This window comes from Phyllobates terribilis, unplaced genomic scaffold (genome assembly GCF_046119375.1).
Source record: "Phyllobates terribilis strain yellow unplaced genomic scaffold, ASM4611937v1 Scaffold_1__5_contigs__length_1240528914, whole genome shotgun sequence".
Lineage (NCBI taxonomy): Eukaryota > Metazoa > Chordata > Amphibia > Anura > Dendrobatidae > Phyllobates > Phyllobates terribilis.
The window spans coordinates 234958542-234982523 of record NW_027362761.1 but is presented as its reverse complement, the minus strand read 5'-3'; the positions used below and the strand labels follow the sequence as shown (position 1 = coordinate 234982523).

The following is a 23982-nucleotide window of genomic DNA, read 5'->3' as shown; positions in this document are numbered from 1 at the left end:
CTTGCTTGCCAGCTCTGATGTGAAGTGACGAGCCGGCAAGATACCACACTACTCAACGCACATTGTAAGGAAAGAACGAGCAAGCAGAAACCAGCTCCGCCCCGTGATGACGCTTCGTTGGAGTATCTCAGCATACACTGGGGGTTTAATGTATTTTTTCCCCTTCTCCCATGACAGCACCACTTGAGAGACGGTATCCACCCACCAAAGACAGGAACCTACTGAATAAAAAGGCGGTACCTCTCTTCCGCATCGCCAACCTGTTCGTGGGATCTGGAGTTGGATCCCGGGATCGATGCGGCCTGGAGGCCGTGAAGAAGCAGCAGATGGGTCCTCTGTTCCCAGCCCCATCTTGCTGGTACCTGGGTCTGTGTGCGGGTGGGGGGGTGGGGGTGGGGGGGCCTTCCGGGGTCCTCTCCCACGTGCGCTGGATCCTGCAGCCGGGTCTGCGCGCGCACGCTGCGCGCCGGAAGTCCGGGCTGCGCACGCGCGGGGTCGTGTCGCGCCCTAGTACGAGTGCGCCGCAAGCCCGGGTCTGCGCGGGGTGCGATTTCCAGGGACATCCCTGTTTGCAAGCGCGCCGGGAGCCGCTGGGTCTGCGCACGTACAGGAGGGATCCTGCGGCGTAGCGCGCCAGCTGGCATGAAGAGAAAAAAATAAAAAAAATGGGAATGTATATTTATTTTAGTGAAAAATTTAAAATATATACCGTACAGACCAAAAGTTTGGACACACCTTCTCATTTAAAGATTTTTCTGTATTTTCATGACTTTGAAAATTGTACATTCACACTGAAGGCATCAAAACTATGAATTAACACATGTGGAATTCTATACTTAACAAAAGTGTGAAACAACTGAAAATATGTCTTATATTCTAGGTTCTTCAAAGTAGCCACCTTTTGCTTTGATGACTGCTTTGCACACTCTGGACATTCTCTTGATGAGCTTCAAGAGGTAGTCACCAGAAATGGTTTTCACTTCACAGGTGTGCCCTGTCAGGTTTAATAAGTGGTTTTTCTTGCCTTATAAATGGGGTTGGGACCATCAGTTGTGTTGTGCAGAAGTCTGGTGGATACACAGCTGATAGTCCTACTGAATAGACTGTTAGAATTTGTATTATGGCAAGAAAAAAGCAGCTAAGTACAGAAAAACGAGTGGCCATCATTACTTTAAGAAATGAAGGTCAGTCAGTCCGAAAAATTGGGCAGACTTTGAAAGTGTCCCCAAGTGCAGTTGCAAAAACCATCAAGCGCTACAAAGAAACTGGCTCACATGAGGACCGCCCCAGGAAAGGAAGACCAAGAGTCACCTCTGCTTCTGAGGATAAGTTTATCCGAGTCACCAGCCTCAGAAATCGCAGGTTAACAGCAGCTCAGATTAGAGACCAGGTCAATGCCACACAGAGTTCTAGCAGCAGACACATCTCTACAACAACTGTTAAGAGGAGACTTTGTGCAGCAGGCCTTCATGGTAAAATAGTTGCTAGGAAATCACTGCTAAGGACAGGCAACAAGCAGAAGAGACTTGTTTGGGCTAAAGAACACAAAGAATGGACATTAGACCAGTGGAAATCTGTGCTTTGGTCTGATGAGTCCAAATTTGAGATCTTTGGTTCCAACCACGTCTTTGTGCGACTCAGAAAAGGTGAACGGATGGACTCTACATGCCTGGTTCCCACCGTGAAGCATGGAGGAGGAGGTGTGATGGTGTGGGGGTGCTTTGCTGGTGACACTGTTGGGGATTTATTCAAAACTGAAGGCATACTGGACCAGCATGGCTACCACAGCATCTTGCAGCGGCATGCTATTCCATCCGGTTTGCGTTTAGTTGGACCATCATTTATTTTTCAACAGGACAATGACCCCAAACACACCTCCAGGCTGTGTAAGGGCTATTTGACCAAGAAGGAGAGTGATGAGGTGCTACGCCAGACGACCTGGCCTTCACAAGCACCAGACCTGAACCCAATCGAGATGGTTTGGGATGAGCTGGACTGCAGAGTGAAGGCAAAAGGGCCAACAAGTGCTAAGCATCTCTGGGAACTCCTTCAAGATTGTTGGAAGACCATTTCCGGTGACTACCTCTTGAAGCTCATCAAGAGAATGCCAAGAGTGTGCAAAGCAGTCATCAAAGCAAAAGGTGGCTACTTTGAAGAACCTAGAATATAAGACATATTTTCAGTTGTTTCACACTTTTTTGTTAAGTATATAATTCCACATGTGTTAATTCATAGTTTTGATGCCTTTAGTGTGAATGTACAATTTTCATAGTCATGAAAATACAGAAAAATCTTTAAATGAGAAGGTGTGTCCAAACCTTTGGTCTGTACTGTATATATATATATATATATATATATATATATATATATATATATATATATATATAAAAAAAAGGAGTATAAGATAAAATTACAACTCCTACGTTAAGCAAAAAGAGAGAGCACACTGCTGCCGGAAGGGGAGGGGCCCAAAGGAGGTGGAGCCCCCTTATGCTTTAAAAGGATGGGAAGCAGTCAAGTTGGCGGTGTCTGCATCCCCGTCATCATGAGTGAGGAGCCGCAGTCACCGGGGCAGCAGCTGTCACCGCCACAGGAGGAACAGCAGCCGCCACAGCCGCGTAAACAGCTCGAGCAAAATGTGAGACAACCGGAGCATCAAGAGTCTTCCCATCATCAGAGCCACAGCAGTGGGTGTCGTACGAGTGCCGGCAGAACCGGTCAGAAGAGATCTCGTGAATCCACCTCCACCAGATGGGAGCCTTCATGTGAACGGCAACCACCGCCTCCGGTACCCTAGTCTGAACGTCAGTGTGGTGAGTGATCTTCGTGAAAGTTCACCTTAGTAATGTGCTCTTCTCTGTTTTTTCTCTCCTTTCATTTCTTTCTGGTTGTTAGGAACCAAAAAAGTGTAGTTCCAAGAATAAGAATAAGGAGTGTGCATTATGTAAAGTTAGCCTTCCCAGCTCCTACGCTAAAAACCTTTGCTCTGATTGTATCCAGAAAACTAGAGCAGAGGAGTCCCCTAGTTTTTCTATGGATTTAAAAACTTTGATCCAGATGGAGGTCAGGGATTCCTTAAAGAGCTTGACCTCTCGTAAGAGGAGGAAGCAGAAACGGGTTTCCTCGGACTCAGAGGAATCAATAGAGTCCCGTTTCACGAGGGAATATCCTTCCCCCTCTGACCTCTCTTCATCAGAGTCTTCGGATGATGATGGAGGGGGTAGGCCTTGTTTTTCGGTGGACAATACTGAAAGATTGGTCAAGGCTATTAGAGTGACTATGGGTATTGCCGATGCCAAAGCTCCCAGAACAGTTCAGGATGTCATGTTCGGGGGCTTAGATCAGAGGAGGAGAAGCACATTCCCAGTTAACGAGAGGATCAAGACTCTTATAGATAGGGAATGGAAAAAAACAGAGAGGAAAGGCCAGCTGCCTTCTTCTTCTAAGTGGAGATACCCTTTTGAAGAGGAGGATGCAGCTAAGTAGGACAAAACCCCTAAAATTGATGTGGCCATTGTGAAGTCCTCGAAAAGATCCACACTGCCCTTTGAGGATTTGGGGACCCTAAAAGATCCGCTTGATAAAAAGGCGGAGTCTTTTCTTACACAGGCCTGGGAGTCATCAGCAGGGGCTCTGAAACCGGCAGTGGCAGCCACCTGCACCGCCAGGTCTATGATGATCTGGCTTCAACAGTTAGAGGACCAGATCAAAGAGAATGTCTCTAGAGAGAAAATTCTGTCGGGTCTGCCTCTTTTGCAGGGGGCGGCTGCATTCCTTGCAGATGCATCGGCAGATTCAGTTAGGCTGGCTGCCAGGTCAGCAAATCTTTCTAATGCAGCCCGTAGGGCATTATGGCTCAAGAGCTGGCCAGGGGATGTGCAGTCAAAATCTAAACTCTGCTCAATCCCTTGCGACAGGGACTTTCTTTTCGGGAAGGCCTTAGATGACATCCTGGATAAGACTGCGGACAAGAAACATGGGTTTCCCACTGTGTCTGTTCCCCGATTTAAGAGCTCCTTTCGGAAGAGGAAATACAATCGGAGCAAGTTTCCCAGAGACCAAAGTGGTTGGAGAGACAGGAAGCCGAATAACAAAGGCTTCATGTTCGGGGGTCCATCCTCCGAGAATAAGAAAGCCCCTAAGTGACGGACCTCCCCAGGTGGGAGGAGGGTTGTCCCACTTCCTTCCCGCCTGGGAAAAAATCTCGTCCAGTGCTTGGATTTTAGGGATATTCAGGAGGGGGCTGAAGTTGGAGTTCAAAATCATACCCAGAAACACCGTCAGGATTTCAGCCCCAGAGGCCTAAGGGAGCAGATTGCCCTGCAACAGGAAGTACTCACTCTGGTTGTGAAGGGGGTGCTAGTAGAAACTCCTGTACCCGAGCAAGGGAGAGGGTTTTACTCAACTCTCTTCCTGATAAAGAAGCCGGATGGCTCCTTCAGAACCATTGTCAACTTGAAGACGCTGAACGACCATTTGATTTACAGGCCATTCAAGATGGAATCAATAAAATCGGCCATAAAAATGTTGTTTCCAGACTGTTATATGTGCGTCCTTGATTTGAAGGACGCTTACTACCACGTCCCAATCTTTCCTGCACACCAACAGTTTCTGAAGGTAGCTGTACGGTTCGGCAAGCACATAAGGCATTTTCAGTTTGCAGCTCTTCCCTTTGGCATCTCCATGGCTCCAAAGGTTTTCACAAAGATTATCCTGGAAGTCACAGCGCATTTAAGGGAAAAAGATATCCTAGTCATCCCTTACCTGGATGATTTTTTAGTGGTGGGCAGATCAAAACAACTCTGCGCACTGGCTCTGGCGGAAGCCATGGCCTGGGTTGGATGTTAAATTTAGAAAAATCGAGACTAGAACCGAAAAAGGTTCAATCATTCCTGGGTCTCATTTTGGACTCGGAAAACCAGACTTGTCTTCTGCCAGAGGACAAGAAACTGAAGATCAGTTCCCTCATATCACGCGTAATCAGCAATCCATCCATGACCTTGAGAAATGCAATGTCTCTATTGGGTACAATGACATCTTGTATCCCAGCAGTTCAGTGGGCCCAGTTCCATTCCAGATGTCTTCAGCAGGAGATCCTGACAGCAGACAAACGGCTCAGAGGTCGCCTGGATGGAAGAATATCCCTTTCAAGTTTAGTAATCAACTCGCTTTACTGGTGGATGAATCCAGTAAATCTATCTCTGGGGTTCCTTGGTCTTTCCAGGTGTCAGATACGATTACGGCAGACGAAAGCGCAGAAGGCTGGGGAGCTCACCTGAGAGATCATTCAATACAAGGCCTTTAGTCGAACAGCGAGACGGGTCTCTCCTCCAACATGAGGGAGCTGTTGGCAGTCAGAAATGCGCTAGTAGAGTTTAGTTCTCTTCTTCAGGGTCATCATATCCGGATAATGTCGGACAACCGAATGACAGTCGCCTACATCAATCGTCAGGGGGGGCTCCAGATCCCTTCCTCTGATGTTAGTAGCGGATCAGATCCTTCGTTTTGCGGAGAGTCATCTATTCATGCTCTCGGCGCTGCATATAAGAGGAGAGGAGAACGTAAAAGCCGATTTTCTAAGTCGACACATCTTGAAACAAGGAGATTGGGAATTGAATCCAGTGGTATTCTAGCAGATTGTCGGCCGATGGGGACAACCTCAGATAGATCTGTTTGCGAACAAACACAATCGGAAAACCAAAATCTTTTGCTCCCTGAATCCAAAGGAGAAGCCGTTTGCGGTGGACGCGCTGCAAATTCCTTGGGACTTTACCCTGGCCTATGCCTTTCCCCCTCTAATGCTGATCCCTACTATCCTAAGAAAGATCCAAGAAGAACAGGCGAGGGTTATATTGATCGCCCCGTTTTGGCCCAAGAGACCATGGTTCACTTGGATGAAGAGAATGTCCCAAGCGGATCCATGGGTTCTTCCGGACACCCCAGATCTCCTCAGGCAGGGCCCAGTCTTCCATCCCCAAAGATCGGGCCTGCATTTGACGGCCTGGATTTTGAAAGGTCACTACTAATGCAGGAGGGGTTTTCTCCAGGTCTAGTTGCTACTCTACTGGCGAGTAGGAAGCCGGTGACAATTAGGATCTATGGCAGAACCTGGGCTAAATTTCTGTCTACCTCGGGTCAGTCCGCCAAAGGGAGGGTTCCTATTGGGGCCATCCTGGAATTCCTTCAGAAAGGCTTAAGCATGGGGTTAGCCACCAGTACCCTTAAGGTACAAGTATTAGCTCTGGGGGCACTATATAATTGCGACTTGGCAGCGAATAGGTGGATCATCAGATTCATTAAAGCTTGCAGTAGATCTAGACCCATTCCTACTCCAAGGATGCCTCCTTGGGACCGTAATCTGGTTCTAGAAGAGCTAACCAAGCCTCCCTTTGAGCCCTTAGAGGAAGTTTCGGAGAAAATTCTCACCTTAAAAACAGCCATGCTGGTAGCTCTAACATCAGCTCATAGGGTTAGTGATCTGCACGCGCTGTCAGTTAACCATCCGTTCACGCAGGTGTGTATGGATAGAGTAATCTTAAGACCAGACCCGGCCTATCTTCCAAAAGTAGCCTCCAAATTCCATAGGACACAAGTAATTACTCTCCCTTCCTTCAATCCTGACCCTAGGAATTCTGAGGAACAAAAGCTTCACACTTTAGATGTTAAGAGGGTATTAGTCCAGTATTTGTAGGTGACAAAGGCCTGGAGAAAAAGTGACACCTTATTCATCTCATTTCAGGGGACTAGGAAAGGGCTTAAGGTTACAAGGGGAACCATTGGCTTAGAATACTCTTCTAGCAATCTGCCAGTTCCAGAGAACCCGAAGGCCCACTCCACCAGAGCTGTAGCTGCTTCCTGGGCTGAGAAAGCGGATGTGCCCATTGACATCATATGTAAGGTGGCAACTTGGTCATTCCCCACTACATTTTACAAGCATTACCGTCTTGACCTTTCCTCTTCTACTGATCTGTCCTTTGGGAGGAAGGTGTTGCAAGCGGTGATCCCTCCCTCTGGTGTCTGATCTCTCAGGTGGTGCCATCATGGGAGAAGGGGAAAAGATCCTAATTACTTACCGGTAACGGGATTTTACAGAGCCCATGACAGCACCCTATTAATTCCCTCCCCTTTATCACTTATGGTGTGCACTTCTTAGGGTGTTTTATTAAGAAATGTTTAGGTGGTAGTTATGTACTAACCTATTTTTCGCAGGCCCTCTCATGCTCTGAAACAAAAACTGATGCGGAAGAGAGGTACAGCCTTTTTATTCAGTAGGTTCCTGTCCTTGGTGGGCGAATACCCTCTCTCAGGTGGTGCTGTCATGGGCTCTGTAAAATCCCATTACCGGTAAGTAACTAGGATCTATTTTGCTCACTTATATAGCGCAATTAATTCCACAGCGCTTTACAGACACTATCAAAACTGCCCCATTGGGGCTCACAATCTAGCTTCCCTATCAGTATGGCTTTGTAGTTTGGGAGGAAACCCGAGAACCCGGAGGAAACCCACCCAAACACAGGGAGAACATATAAACTTCTTGCAGATGTTGTCCTTGGTGGGATTTGAAACCAGGTCCCCACAGCTGCAAGGCAAGTGCTAACCACTGAGCCCACTTGTTCTCAAACAAATCATTATCAAATAGAAAACAAAACAATAAAAATAAAGCAGTTAAGAGTAATAAGGGAACAATATGGAATTTTTATTTAAAGTATATTAGATTGTTAGGTTAGTTTCGAACAGCCCCTTTAAAGGGAATCTGTCATTAGGTTTGTGCTACATCATCTGAAAGCAGCATGATGTAGGGGCAGAGACCCTAATTCCAGTGAATCACTTACTGGGCTTCTAGCTGTCATTTTAATAAAATCCTGTTTTCTCTGCTGCAGATCTAGCAGTTATCTGAATGCTGAGCTGTATAACCCCTCCCCCAACACACATTGGCAACTTTCTTCCTATGCACAGTGTACACAGAAAGCTACCAAGTGGTGGGTGCGGGGTTATACAGAGCTCATGAATATGCTTGACAACCTTGCAGCAGGGTTAGTAGTCCTCTAATGATGATCAGCTGTTGGTAAAACAGTGATTTTATCAAAACTTCACCAAGCAACCCAGTAAGTGACATCACTGGAATCAGGGTCTGTGCCTCTACATTAAGCGGCTTTCAGATTACATAGCAAAAACCTGATGACGTAATCCTTAAAAGGGAATCTAAGTAGCAGATATGGCTTGTAAACTGAAATCGGATACATCACAATAGAAGGGTTATAAGGTAGTGGCAGCTTCAATAAATATATAGTCACAGTTACAAAAAACACAAAACAAAAACACAGCATGCACTAGTTTCATCAGTATTCCAGATGAGACTCGCCTATTCATCAAGTCTATGGGTGCGCAAATTTAAAAAAACAAACCCAATACAGATCAACTGTATCGTATTCGATTTTATTTATTTCATGGATGCATTGTAATTATATAATCGGAACCTGTTTTCGGTCTTGTAAATTTTATTAACCATTGATGTACAAAAATGGATGCCATATGGATGTAAACTAAACTGACATATGGAATATGGTTGAAAAATCATTTTTTCTGGATAAAAATCAGATGATTCTGAATACACATGTGAGCCAAGTCTTAGAAGGATAACCTTAATCATAATAGTCACAGTCATCTTTTATGCTTATCTAGCAACTGTAAAGACTTACTCAATGCGCTAATTAATAGACAAATGTCTCAACCACTTAAGTGGTGTTCACATATTGCGGTAAAATCTTAAAATTTTGGAAAGTAGCGGCAAATAATGCATTTTTTTTGTTGCATATGCTGAATGAACTGCAACTCAGGGCTGTGGAGTCGGTAAGCCAAGCCTCCGACTCCACAGCACGGCCTCACTACTGAGCGTGTACATAAAGTGCAGCACAGATTCATCTCACTGCCTCACTACTGAGCGTGTACATAAAGTGCAGCACAGATTCATCTCACTGCCTCACTACTGAGCGTGTACATAAAGTGCAGCACAGATTCATCTCACTGCCTCACTACTGAGCATGTACATAAAGGGCAGCACAGATTCATCTCACTACTGAGCATGTACATAAAGTGCAGCACAGATTCATCTCACTGCCTCACTACTGAGCGTGTACATAAAGTGCAGCACAGATTCATCTCACGGCCTCACTACTGAGCGTGTACATAAAGTGCAGCACAGATTCATCTCACTGCCTCACTACTGAGCGTGTACATAAAGTGCAGCACAGATTCATCTCACTGCCTCACTACTGAGCGTGTACATAAAGTGCAGCACAGATTCATCTCACAGCCTCACTACTGAGCGTGTACATAAAGTGCAGCACAGATTCATCTCACTGCCTCACTACTGAGCATGTACATAAAGTGCAGCACAGATTCATCTCACTGCCTCACTACTGAGCGTGTACATAAAGTGCAGCACAGATTCATCTCACTGCCTCACTACTGAGCGTGTACATAAAGTGCAGCACAGATTCATCTCACTGCCTCACTACTGAGCGTGTACATAAAGTGCAGCACAGATTCATCTCACTGCCTCACTATTGAGCGTGTACATAAAGTGCAGCACAGATTCATCTCACTGCCTCACTACTGAGCGTGTACATAAAGCGCAGCACAGATTCATCTCACTGCCTCACTACTGAGCGTGTACATAAAGCGCAGCACAGATTCATCTCACTGCCTCACTACTGAGCGTGTACATAAAGTGCAGCACAGATTCATCTCACTGCCTCACTACTGAGCGTGTACATAAAGTGCAGCACAGATTCATCTCACTGCCTCACTACTGAGTGTGTACATAAAGTGCAGCACAGATTCATCTCACTGCCTCACTACTGAGCGTGTACATAAAGTGCAGCACAGATTCATCTCACTGCCTCACTACTGAGCGTGTACATAAAGTGCAGCACAGATTCATCTCACTGCCTCACTACTGAGCGTGTACATAAAGTGCAGCACAGATTCATCTCACTACTGAGCGTGTACATAAAGTGCAGCACAGATTCATCTCACTGCCTCACTACTGAGCGTGTACATAAAGTGCAGCACAGATTCATCTCACTGCCTCACTACTGAGCGTGTACATAAAGTGCTGCACAGATTCATCTCACTGCCTCACTACTGAGCGTGTACATAAAGTGCAGCACAGATTCATCTCACTGCCTCACTACTGAGCGTGTACATAAAGTGCAGCAGATTCATCTCACTGCCTCACTACTGAGCGTGTACAGAAAGAGCAGCACAGATTCATCTCAATGCCTCACTACTGAGCGTGTACAGAAAGAGCAGCACAGATTCATCTCACTGCCTCACTACGGAGCGTGTACATAAAGTGCAGCACAGATTCATCTCACTGCCTCACTACTGAGCGTGTACATAAAGTGCAGCACAGATTCATCTCACTACTGAGCGTGTACATAAAGTGCAGCACAGATTCATCTCACGGCCTCACTACTGAGCATGTACATAAAGTGCTGCACAGATTCATCTCACTGCCTCACTACTGAGCGTGTACATAAAGTGCAGCGCAGATTCATCTCACTGCCTCACTACTGAGCGTGTACATAAAGTGCAGCACAGATTCATCTCACTGCCTCACTACTGAGCGTGTACATAAAGTGCAGCACAGATTCATCTCACTGCCTCACTATTGAGCGTGTACATAAAGTGCAGCACAGATTCATCTCACTGCCTCACTACTGAGCGTGTACATAAAGCGCAGCACAGATTCATCTCACTGCCTCACTACTGAGCGTGTACATAAAGCGCAGCACAGATTCATCTCACTGCCTCACTACTGAGCGTGTACATAAAGTGCAGCACAGATTCATCTCACTGCCTCACTACTGAGCGTGTACATAAAGTGCAGCACAGATTCATCTCACTGCCTCACTACTGAGTGTGTACATAAAGTGCAGCACAGATTCATCTCACTGCCTCACTACTGAGCGTGTACATAAAGTGCAGCACAGATTCATCTCACTGCCTCACTACTGAGCGTGTACATAAAGTGCAGCACAGATTCATCTCACTGCCTCACTACTGAGCGTGTACATAAAGTGCAGCACAGATTCATCTCACTACTGAGCGTGTACATAAAGTGCAGCACAGATTCATCTCACTGCCTCACTACTGAGCGTGTACATAAAGTGCAGCACAGATTCATCTCACTGCCTCACTACTGAGCGTGTACATAAAGTGCTGCACAGATTCATCTCACTGCCTCACTACTGAGCGTGTACATAAAGTGCAGCACAGATTCATCTCACTGCCTCACTACTGAGCGTGTACATAAAGTGCAGCAGATTCATCTCACTGCCTCACTACTGAGCGTGTACAGAAAGAGCAGCACAGATTCATCTCAATGCCTCACTACTGAGCGTGTACAGAAAGAGCAGCACAGATTCATCTCACTGCCTCACTACGGAGCGTGTACATAAAGTGCAGCACAGATTCATCTCACTGCCTCACTACTGAGCGTGTACATAAAGTGCAGCACAGATTCATCTCACTACTGAGCGTGTACATAAAGTGCAGCACAGATTCATCTCACGGCCTCACTACTGAGCATGTACATAAAGTGCTGCACAGATTCATCTCACTGCCTCACTACTGAGCGTGTACATAAAGTGCAGCGCAGATTCATCTCACTGCCTCACTACTGAGCGTGTACATAAAGTGCAGCACAGATTCATCTCACTGCCTCACTACGGAGCGTGTACATAAAGTGCAGCACAGATTCATCTCACTGCCTCACTACTGAGCGTGTACATAAAGTGCAGCACAGATTCATCTCACTACTGAGCGTGTACATAAAGTGCAGCACAGATTCATCTCACTGCCTCACTACTGAGCGTGTACATAAAGTGCAGCACAGATTCATCTCACTACTGAGCGTGTACATAAAGTGCAGCACAGATTCATCTCACGGCCTCACTACTGAGCATGTACATAAAGTGCAGCACAGATTCATCTCACTGCCTCACTACTGAGCGTGTACATAAAGTGCAGAACAGATTCATCTCACTGCCTCACTACTGAGCATGTACATAAAGTGCAGCACAGATTCATCTCACTGCCTCACTACTGAGCGTGTACATAAAGTGCAGCACAGATTCATCTCACTGCCTCACTACTGAGCGTGTACATAAAAGTGCAGCGCAGATTCATCTCACTGCCTCACTACTGAGCGTGTACATAAAGTGCAGCACAGATTCATCTCACTACTGAGCGTGTACATAAAGTGCAGCAGATTCATCTCACTGCCTCACTACTGAGCGTGTACAGAAAGAGCAGCACAGATTCATCTCACTACTGAGCGTGTACATAAAATGCAGCAGATTCATCTCACTGCCTCACTACTGAGCGTGTACAGAAAGAGCAGCACAGATTCATCTCACTACTGAGCGTGTACATAAAGTGCAGCGCAGATTCATCTCACTGCCTCACTACTGAGCGTGTACATAAAGTGCAGCACAGATTCATCTCACTACTGAGCGTGTACATAAAGTGCAGCAGATTCATCTCACTGCCTCACTACTGAGCGTGTACAGAAAGAGCAGCACAGATTCATCTCACTGCCTCACTACTGAGCGTGTACAGAAAGAGCAGCACAGATTCATCTCACGGCCTCACTACTGAGCGTGTACATAAAGTGCTGCACAGATTCATCTCACTGCCTCACTACTGAGCGTGTACATAAAGTGCTGCACAGATTCATATCACGGCCTCACTACTGAGCGTGTACATAAAGTGCTGCACAGGTTCACCTCACTGCCTCACTACTGAGCGTGTACATAAAGTGCAGCACAGATTCATCTCACGGCCTCACTACTGAGCGTGTACATAAAGTGCAGAACAGATTCATCTCACTGCCTCACTACTGAGCATGTACATAAAGTGCAGCACAGATTCATCTCACTGCCTCACTACTGAGCGTGTACATAAAGTGCAGCGCAGATTCATCTCACTGCATCACTACTGAGCGTGTACAGAAAGAGCAGCACAGATTCATCTCACTACTGAGCGTGTACATAAAGTGCAGCACAGATTCATCTCACTGCCTCACTACTGAGCGTGTACATAAAGTGCAGCACAGATTCATCTCACGGCCTCACTACTGAGCGTGTACATAAAGTGCAGCACAGATTCATCTCACTGCCTCACTACTGAGCGTGTACATAAAGTGCAGCACAGATTCATCTCACGGCCTCACTACGGAGCGTGTACATAAAGTGCAGAACAGATTCATCTCACTGCCTCACTACTGAGCATGTACATAAAGTGCAGCGCAGATTCATCTCACTACTGAGCGTGTACATAAAGTGCAGCAGATTCATCTCACGGCCTCACTACTGAGCGTGTACATAAAGTGCTGCACAGGTTCACCTCACTGCCTCACTACTGAGCGTGTACATAAAGTGCAGCACAGATTCATCTCACGGCCTCACTACTGAGCGTGTACATAAAGTGCAGCACAGATTCATCTCACGGCCTCACTACTGAGCGTGTACATAAAGTGCAGCACAGATTCATCTCACTGCCTCACTACTGAGCGTGTACATAAAGTGCAGCGCAGATTCATCTCACTGCCTCACTACTGAGCGTGTACATAAAGTGCAGCACAGATTCATCTCACTACTGAGCGTGTACATAAAGTGCAGCAGATTCATCTCACTGCCTCACTACTGAGCGTGTACAGAAAGAGCAGCACAGATTCATCTCACGGCCTCACTACTGAGCGTGTACAGAAAGTGCAGCGCAGATTCATCTCACTGCCTCACTACTGAGCGTGTACATAAAGTGCAGGACAGATTCATCTCACTGCCTCACTACTGAGCGTGTACATAAAGTGCAGCACAGATTCATCTCACTGCCTCACTACTGAGCGTGTACATAAAGCGCAGCACAGATTCATCTCACTGCCTCACCACTGAGCGTGTACATAAAGTGCAGGACAGATTCATCTCACTGCCTCACTACTGAGCGTGTACATAAAGTGCAGCAGATTCATCTCACTGCCTCACTACTGAGCGTGTACATAAAGCGCAGCACAGATTCATCTCACTGCCTCACCACTGAGCGTGTACATAAAGTGCAGCACAGATTCACCTCACTATTGAGCGTGTACATAAAGTGCTGCACAGATTCACCTCACTGCCTCACTACTGAGCGTGTACATAAAGTGCAGCACAGATTCATCTCACTGCCTCACTACGGAGCGTGTACATAAAGTGCAGCACAGATTCATCTCAACTAAAAGCCGAGATCCTTAGATCAGGAACAGAACAGACATTTATAGGACATTTCATAACTTTCCCAAATTCTTATGAAAACATTTACAGCACATCCTGCATTGAACTACTGTACTCAATTTATTATATATTTTAGGAGTCGGTCCATTTTATATAGACTGCACCAAATGAACACAGACTCCGACTCAACAGTCCTGTGTCTCTGTTCAGCCATACTAGCTTTATTCAGAGTATTAAACACACAACAAAAGTGTAAAAAGTCCAAATGATGGGTGTGAACAAAATGTTCAACAACTGCATCAAAAATATTCAGGCTATGGGTAATCAACAAAAAAGAAAAACTTCCAACTTTGCTTTGGTCTTTGTTGCACACAAAAAATGTAATGGACAACTAAAATCTGATACTAATATACCATTAAAATTGTGCTGAAGAGTAATGCATGGATGTCAGTCATCTCTCAACTCCTAAGTTAGCCAACCTGTCAACTCAAGCTAAAAGTGGACTAGCTGCTGTAAAATTCTGACTACTTAGAAGTAGACTGTCAATACCAAAGCAGCAAGAGATAGCAAAACGTTTTACCATTCTTACCTTGGCTTCTGGATTGTTGCACATGCACTGGTTGCGAGCGCCAATGCTTTTGTAGTAAACCAAAAAACAACCTAAATGCTATCCTGCTAGGACCTTCAATGTCATCGCTATGAGTATTCTTTTCCCTGCATTCTTTGGTGAGGGGAGATGTACCCATTTATGTACTTGGTGAACGCTTCGTGTATCTCCCTGTACACCCACCTTGAAACACCCAGCAATAAGCAGAAGTGTGAGAATGAAAGGAATAAATGAAGTAAAAAGCAGAAAACGCATTGATGGAAACAAGGAGGTTAGACAGTAGCCTCTGAAATATCAAGTCTGATACACACTGATCTTAAAGGGAAATACGCTGCCTGTACAATGGAAATCAGAGAGTGGCTGTGTGAATGCAATCAGGCATGTTTCACTCTAAAAACATAAGAAGATACCAGACTAGTCCAGCTGCAGCCCCCATCCGACTTCTTCCCGCCTCCATCTTGGTGATGGACAGGTCTCTTCGTCTGTACATACATGGGAGACCTGTCAATCAATTGGAGTGGAGTACAGCTACATTTTCTTTGAAACGCCGCAGGATTTAAGAGTAAAACATACTTGGCTGCAATCGTGTAGCCAGGTTCTGGTTCATGCTGCTCGTGATTTGGGCAGCATCATTCTAATGACAGCTTCCCTTTAAATGAATAGACTAACCGGTCTGGGAGGAAAAAAAAAAAAACATTACACAAGGGGCAATGAGGTGCATTTATTTTTTATGGGAAGAGGTTCACTTTATGCCAGAGTTACTGGTCACAGCTAATCCCTAACAAAGGGGCAGCTGTACAAGGGTAGAGAAATTAGGTTGCAGGTCAATACTATAAATAGGAAAGTAACAAGACAAATACTTTTGTAGAAATCAAGTTATGGAGAAACAGACTCTTAATCATTTAATGAAGAATAGGGATACGCATGCCAAAGGTCATTTTAAGACAAGGCAAATACCTGTCACGTTATCTCTCGGTAACATTATTATTGCACTAAAAAAACAAGTCCCATTACTTTGAATACATTACTGTTATAAAAATTAGTATAAATTTGTGAACTTCCACATCTTCCAGTACAGCCAACATTAACATGGCACAAGTCCTTACAATACATAGGTGCCAGTTATTCATAATGAAGGATCCTCAGAGACATTAAAACAGTGAGTGGTTGGCAGTGCTTTGAAATTGCTGGCACAATACACTTGTAGAAAGTTAAGAGTTGACTGGTGGCTATTCCTCAGTGGCGCTTTTTAAAGCCTAGAATGGAGAGGAAAGAAATATATTGTAATAGGCTTCAAATGTTGCTATGAGTTTATGCCCATAAGGAGATGGCAACCATGATAAACTCCAACGATAAATACAAAATGGTATAAAATATTAAAATTACCTTTCTTCTTTTTCCCTTTCTTATGTCCTCTCTTGGATTTCTTGGCAGAAAAGTCCTACATACAAAATAAAATAAAAATATGAAAAAAAATAATAAATTAAAAAAAAAAAACAAACAAACAAGTGAAACCAGGTAACATAAGTCATACAGACGACACATGACTCAACACCAAGGCAAATTTTCTTTTTTTCAACCATATTTTTTCTAAGCCATGATCACTCAGTTCAAGCTAACTTGTTGATTGCAGATTAATTTGTATGAACAAACTCACGTACAATTGATAGGCCATTCAAAGGACAATCTAATTGAAGGTGTATACCTAGATTTAAAGGGTTGTCTGAAGCCTGAGGCTGTGTGCCCACGTAGCGTTTTTCAAGCGTTTATGCTGCGGAATTTCCGCAGCGGAAACGCTTGTAAAACGCTAGGTAATCCGCACCCCATGGTCCCCAAGGGGATTCCGCATGTTCTATGCACATGCTGCGGATTTTTCCGCAGCGTTTATGCTGCATACAAAAATCCGCAGCATGTCATTTAATTTTGCGGAAGTGCAGCGGAACTCCCGCCATTGACTTGCATTGAGACGCACAGAAACCGCGACTGTACATTTTTACAAGCGGCTTCTATGCGTCTCTATGTGCGGATGGTACCCAGTTCTGGAGGAGAGGAGACTCTCATCCAGACCTGGGTACCATTGTACCTGTAAAAAAAGAATAAAACAAATAAAGTTTATACTCACCTGTCCGGCGTCTTCTCTCTGAATGCCAGCAGCGCTGAAGGACCTTAGGCGACATCACAGTCATGTGACCGCAGGCCCTTCACCGCTCTGTCTCGCGATATGCCGGCAGCCGGGAACCAGCCAGGAAGCAGCGCTGCAGCCACGCCGGGGCCTCGGGGGTGAGTATAGCTTTATTTGTTTTAATTTTTACGGTTCACACTGTATAAATCCATGCAGTTTGCATGGATTTATACAGTGTGACCTAGTTGTCAAGCACTTTCCAAGTGATGCTATCGCCTGGAAAGTGCTTGTCAATCTGCATGCGGAAACGCATGTGAACCCGCATGTATTCTGCAGGAAAAACGCATGTACAATCTGCATGCGTTTTTTTCTGCCAGGGAGATGCAGAAATGCTGCAGAAATTTTCTGCTTCATTTCTGCATCGTGGGCACATAGCCTAACAGAGAGTGGGTGGTGAGTGGTGACTACCTGCTGATAAGTTTTCCGTACACAATAAGGACAGAAGATAAGACTTTCTCTGTCAAGACAAATTTTAGCATCTATACTGAAATCACTTAGACCAAGAATTGAGTGGGGTGAGAGATATATTGCAATGTTTCTTTCAACCATTATACTATTGTTTTTTTACAAGGTTGTTGAAAGAGAAAGATGTCTGGCACCCAGGCAATTCTCTCACCTCTGTTCTCGCTTCTCCAGTTAGGGCACTAATATCTGTGAAGTGTGTGAGTGAATTTAGCTGTGACGTCATGGCGAGTGCTCTCTTCTTACGAGCCTTTTCCTTTCGAGTCACATTTAATCGCACCATCATAGATTCTTCATAGTTTGTCCTTTAAAGAGAAAGAAAGAAACTGAAAATCAGTATTTAACTCTTTAAAGACCTATGACGTACATTTTTGTCATAGGTCGCTATGGAAAACAGCTGGATGTTTAACCATTTAAATGCTGCCAATCTTTGACAGCAGCATTTAATTGACACCATTGCCGTTGCACACTAGCTCCTATTGGCTCGACATGATAGCAGGGCACTGATGGGCTACTATGGCAGTAAAGTGCCTGCGTATCTGCCATCTTGGACTTCCTTTGAAATTCAGCCGTAGTCTGAGCTTCATAGCAGAATCGCGAATTCACAAAATACTATGTGATTACAGTATAAGTGATTGAACAATTGCAGGTCCACAAAAATATAATAAATTACAAAATAAAGAGGGTTTTAAAAATATAGCATATGTTTTAAATAATTTTATAGTGAGTGAAAGCTGTAAAAACACCCCACACCACCTTTAAAAAGAAAAAACAATGGTGGAGATGCGTTTTTGACAAAATTTTTACTTCATAGATGTTTTTTTTTTTTTCCAATACATTGTATGGTGTAGTGAATGGTTCCATTCAAAATGACAAGTATTCCTGCAAAAAACAAGCACTTATATTGCTCGGTGAATGGAAAAATAAAAGTTATGGCTCTAGGAACAAGAGAAGGAAAATATGAAAATGCAAAAGCAAAAAAATTCTCAGGTCCTACACTACAGAAAAATCCTGCAGTGAAAAACAGTTGTCTAAGCCTGACCAAGATCACTGATAGCATGGTAGCAATGTAAAAGCTACTCACCGATGCTGCTCTTCTTGCTGATGCTGCATCATATGATAGGCTCTTCCTTCCCTGATTTCCTCCGGAGCATCTGTATACTGTTCTTTTAACTCTCGGATGACAGAGCTGCTCAAAGCTCGTTTCTTAGCCCGCTGTAGCATTCTTTGTTCCCTCTCTGCTTCAGTGTCATCTGTTAGAAGATGTCCAATCAGAGCACCAGAAACTTTCTACAGCAGAGATCTATGCAGGTCACACATTACATGTTACTTACCATATTGTACTGGTGCAAGTCTAGGAGGTATATATTTTCTGGTGCTGCTGTGGGACTTCTTTCCTACTCCACTCTCATCTTGATCACTGTCAGAAGCATCCTTATCAGACTCCTCCAACTGTTAAAAACATGGAAACAAGGGTAAGAAGCAACTCAACTGGAGATAAAAGAATGAATGACGCTAATGGGTTAATATAATGTGAAGTGAATTAAAGGGCAAACCATTTCAACGATTTGCTCACCAAACAAAATGTCATAGTCTTACCTTACTCATTAAGTTCTGAGGATTTGGTCTGAAGCGCAGTGGGTCATTCTCAGCAAGACTCCCAGTCACAGCAGCTCTTACCAACTTATCTATTTGATATTTCAGCTTTTGATCAATTGGACGCATTTTTTCCAAAACCTAAGAATGACACACAAGTTTCAAAATATAGCACATAAAACCATTAAGCCCTGCGACCCTTTGTGGCCGACCACATGTAGACATAAGTATAGGGCAGTTACATGGTAGATAGCCTCTCTCACACAACTTATATGGGAATGTGTATAGTAAGATATGGCAGAGGGTCTACTTACAGTACGAGTCTCCACCAGTCTCATGATACCGGCGTTTTCCTTCAAGGACCTCCCAGAGGCTTTTTCCATAATGATGTGAACAACATCTTGCATATAGTTCAAGAGCAACTGATCCTTCAGCTCTAGGAAACTAAGACCCTACAAGAAAGCACCAAGGATTCAGTCACATTGCACTGCACATAAACACTAAAATGGGTAGAGAAATTATTATATTATTCTTCTAATAAATTATGGAGATTGCGTCTCAGCTGTCTGCAATTTCCATCCCTCATAGATATTACCTAAATATGGCACAGGAAGGTCAAAACATGTCCACATGGAACAGTGTTAAAGGGAACCTCTCACCCAAGAAAATGCTACTTACATGCAGATATAGGGTTAATCTGAAGGATTATCTGGAGTTTAACAGCGTTACAATGTTGCTCAGCCATTTTTCTGAAAGTGGAGGTGCAGAGAAAATGATTTCTTTCTTCCCATGAGCTGCTGACTTTCAACCATGGGGGTGCGCACTGGGCAGCTAGTCACTGCTCACTATACTGCAAGTAGTGGCTGTAAGCACGCATGACACTGACTGACAGCGAGCTCTGCACACTGTGAGCATCTGTGCAGAGCAAGGAAGCATTGTAAAGCTATTTACATGCAGATTAACCCCATATCTGCAGGTAAATAGCATTGTCCGAGGTGACAGGCTCCTTCTAAATATTTATAGAGACAATACAACTATAGCATTCTATGCTCCTTAAAATGTACCAACCATGTACTCAATTTCATCAAATTAAAAGGGATTTTTCTATATTAGGAAGTGATTGCCTATCATAAAGTGATGACACCCTAGCAATATGCTGAGGTTGGACCTTTACTGACCCTGACAGAAAAAAAAAAAAGGATTGCCCCTGAAGGTGTCAATATCCTTTAAGCAGCTCTTAGTCCTTGCTGCTGTAGCCTTAGATGGCAAGCCCACAACTACACGCAAGTTGGAATCCTAGAATTTGATTTGGACCCCCCCTCTGATTTGTCTCATATGTATCTCAATGGAAACTACCCGACGTTTGAGATTTGGAACAATGGTATACTGGCACTCAGGATCAATATTTTAACTTAAAATATGTTTTCCTCTCACCTTTTCGGTTGGGTAGAGCCCATTTCGGACTTTTTCAGTTAGATTTTTAACATGTGCTGTGACTGCGGTTACCTGCCGAGAGATATAAAGTGTTATATCATAAAATCAAGCACAATAGAAAGAGTAGAAAAGGTTCACAAATGAACGAGCAGAATCAGTGTGGAGAAAAGGATCACATCAACTACCTGTTCTTGTAATGTACTAAGCAGGGTCTTCGCCGCTGACAGATCTTCAGGTGTCACAACCTACAGAAAAGGTAATAGGCAATACATTTAGTATGTCCACAGCCTGTCTTACACAATCATTTTCAGCAGTGGTAAATCTGCATCAAAATTTCACCTTGAACATTGAAGCAAGTTAAATCTGAAGTTAAAATCTACAAAATAAGTTAACAAGTTGTGAATTTATATATTTATAACTTGCACCACAGGCCAATTTCTACTGTGGATTTCCCTTTTTGGCAAAACCTCATCCACTTGCTTCTACTCGATACACACAACATTGTGGGTTACAGTTAAATTAGACAAAACATTACACCTATAGTAGTACATTTATTACAATAATAGTAATTACATAACTAGTATCATAATTAGGTTTGATCCAGGGTTCTAGGACTGATCGCCTTTTCTTGGGGTCAAGAAGGGATTTTTCCCCGTGATGCAAATTGGCTGACTGTGTCCTGGGATTTTTGCCTTCTTCTGGATCAACAGATTTAGGTATAGGGATTTTTAGTAATACCATTACTAGAATCACAAGAGTAATACAAAATATAAAACGAATCAAAACAATTCTAAACGGGTTCATTTTTAATTGTAATAGCGCAGCAATAATAAAAATGGTAATACATTTGTGAGGCCAAGTCCCAGTAAGTTAGAAAGGTTGAACTGGATGGACCTAGGTCTTTATTCAACCTCCGTTACTGTAATAGGCTATGGATTTTCCGGCAGCAAGTGGAGATGATTTTCCGGCATCCACAGTGGAGATGAGTGGATAGCTTCACGCAACTCCAGTCCACGGTTCGTGCATTTTGGTCATGCACAAGAACTGTGCGAATTACCTGATCTTCAGGGATCCTGTGCTTGTCTTACGATTTGAAGGAGTGTCATCACCTGTAAGCTGCAGGGCACATATATGATATCACGCCAGGCTGTCGACTCAAACGCTAGAAGGTCAGATAATTTGTCCAGCTCCTGTCCAAGGCCAGAGTGCAATGATCTGGACCATGGTTGCACGAAGCGATCTGCTCATCTACAGTCAATCCATCCAGTGTGAATTTACCATTTGGAATTTAAAGCACCACTAGAGCTTTTTTTTTTTTCCCAGCATAAGCCCTGTGCCCCCCCCGGCATCTTCACCATTTTTCGGCGCCGGTCTGGTCCTGCAACGCCATTTTGTGAGTGTAGCTTCTGAATGGCCAGAAGCTATGTCACAAGCTCTCAATGCAAGTCTATGAGAGCCAGAACAAGGCTGTCACAGACTTACATTGGCCAGTGACTTCTGGTGCGCTCCATGAAACACTGGAGCAGCCTGCAGGTCAAGCTGCAGGAGACAGACCGGAGCGGCAACAAAAACAGATGAAAACGCCGGAAAGTGAGTATCAGACAGGCGGCTTGGATTTTAAGCACCACTCCAGCTGTGAAATAAAAACAAAACCGCCTGAGCTTTAAAAGAAGTGCCAAGCATATAGTCCTCAATATAAGAGGACGGTGTGCAAGTCTTTGGGGACACAGACTTTTAAACTATACCAAGGGGACATAGAATCCCTTGTTCTCCCAATAGGTGCAGGTCCCAGAAGGTGCTGGTCACAAGTTGCCCGTGACTTTTATCCTAAGTCATGTGACAAGGCTCATTAAAGGGTCACCATTGACTTTTAGGATTGCTACTTCCTGTAGGTGGCGCTAGAGTTCTAGTCCTCTTCCTCTCTGAAGAGAATTTACACAGATTAATGAAATACAACTTTCACCAAATGTCGCATTTTTTTGCCACATCTTACTCCAGTCCCTGCCTGGAATAAGTTTTCGGGAGGAGGTTCCAATTTTGCACATTTTCCAGACTTTTCAAAGAATTTGGGACCTTTTGGGTTTTTCCAACTTTTCAGCACCAGATAAACAAAACTAAATAGCATTTTTAATGGACAAAATTCATGAATAGTGCCCGCCATTTTGATGAATTTGGCACAAAAAAAAACTATCAGTGAATATCACAAAGAGGAAAAAAAGGGACTTCAATACAGCACAAATGATGAATCGGGCCCAAAATGTTTTGGTCATGTGACTTGTCTGAAAATTGATGTCATAGGACACATCGCTGTGGAAAGGTGAAGAAAAGGAAAGTACTGCAACGTGGTGTGAAATTGCAGCAATGTAGAATAAGGCCACGTACTAACATAACACCATGACCTAGTTAGCCAGTTTCACCCGAACCCAATGTCAGGGTCAGAAAGTACACTGCTCGTCTTGTCTACAGAACATCCCGTACAGACGTAGTCTGACTCATAGCCATCAATAGATCCAGCTCTACGCTATTAGTCACAGTGGGCTTGTGATCAAGTCAAATGACCACCGCACAATACAGTGGGAGTGCACAGTAACAAAGCACAGGGGCATGGTGGACCCAGTCATCAATGTGTACGCAGACTAGTGCAAAACCTCAGCTTCTGTTAGAGACAAGTCCCTGACATAGGACTGCCCTTACTGCGGTCCTACAGATTTACCCACTTCCTCATGGCCCCCAGAACTCAATCTAAATATGGCATCCCAATAACCAATTATGAAGGGCAGAGTGTGTGTGTGTGTGTGTGTGTGTGTGTGTGTGTGTATGTATGTATGTATGTATGTATATATATATATATATATATATATATATATATATATATATATATATATATATATATCGGAGGAGCAGCTCATACAGGAGCCACACACGTCCCTGGGGTTTGCACGCCGCTCACCTGCACAGCAGCCATGTCTTCTCTGCTGCTGCTGCTGGCTATACCACGCGTGGGGCGGAACTTCCGGGTCCAGCTGCTCCTCACACCGCAGAGGAAGCGGAAATGAGCGTGGCATGTGCCCAGTGCTGACCTCAGAGTATCTACCAATGACTAAACGCCGTTTCAGCCAGCCAATCACAGGGGCGCACACTAGCAGGTCAGCCCTACACCGGAAGTCAGTCTGCTTGCGCCAGATATACCGCTAATAAACAGTAGGAGAGGAGTTTGATATAAAACAAATGCTGATAATAATTACGGCTCAGTTCTTTACCTTGTAGTTCCGTGAAGTACACAGAGGTACCGAGTAATTATACGGAATTGCCGTGGATGCGCGTCACTTTCTTTCCACAGATGTGTTACTTGGGGGCCCTCTGCTGGACAATACTATGTAATGCAGGGTTTTCAAATACTATTTTTATGTATACAGAGAACA

The 23982-nt window shown here is 44.3% G+C and overlaps 1 protein-coding gene across 1 annotated transcript; it reads right to left on the bottom strand.

Moving 5' to 3' along the window:
* Positions 1 to 15587: 15587 nt before the first annotated feature.
* Positions 15588 to 23640, bottom strand: NGDN (neuroguidin). The gene is made up of 10 exons (XM_073671070.1): positions 23511 to 23640; positions 20746 to 20805; positions 20561 to 20632; positions 19441 to 19578; positions 19130 to 19267; positions 18865 to 18982; positions 18615 to 18783; positions 17685 to 17835; positions 16273 to 16327; positions 15588 to 16142 (listed from the first exon to the last, which is right to left on the bottom strand). The coding sequence occupies exons 1-10, from the start codon at positions 23523 to 23525 to the stop codon at positions 16123 to 16125; spliced, it is 936 nt and encodes a 311-aa protein (XP_073527171.1). The 5' UTR covers positions 23526 to 23640; the 3' UTR covers positions 15588 to 16122.
* Between the last annotated feature and the right edge of the window lie 342 nt (positions 23641 to 23982).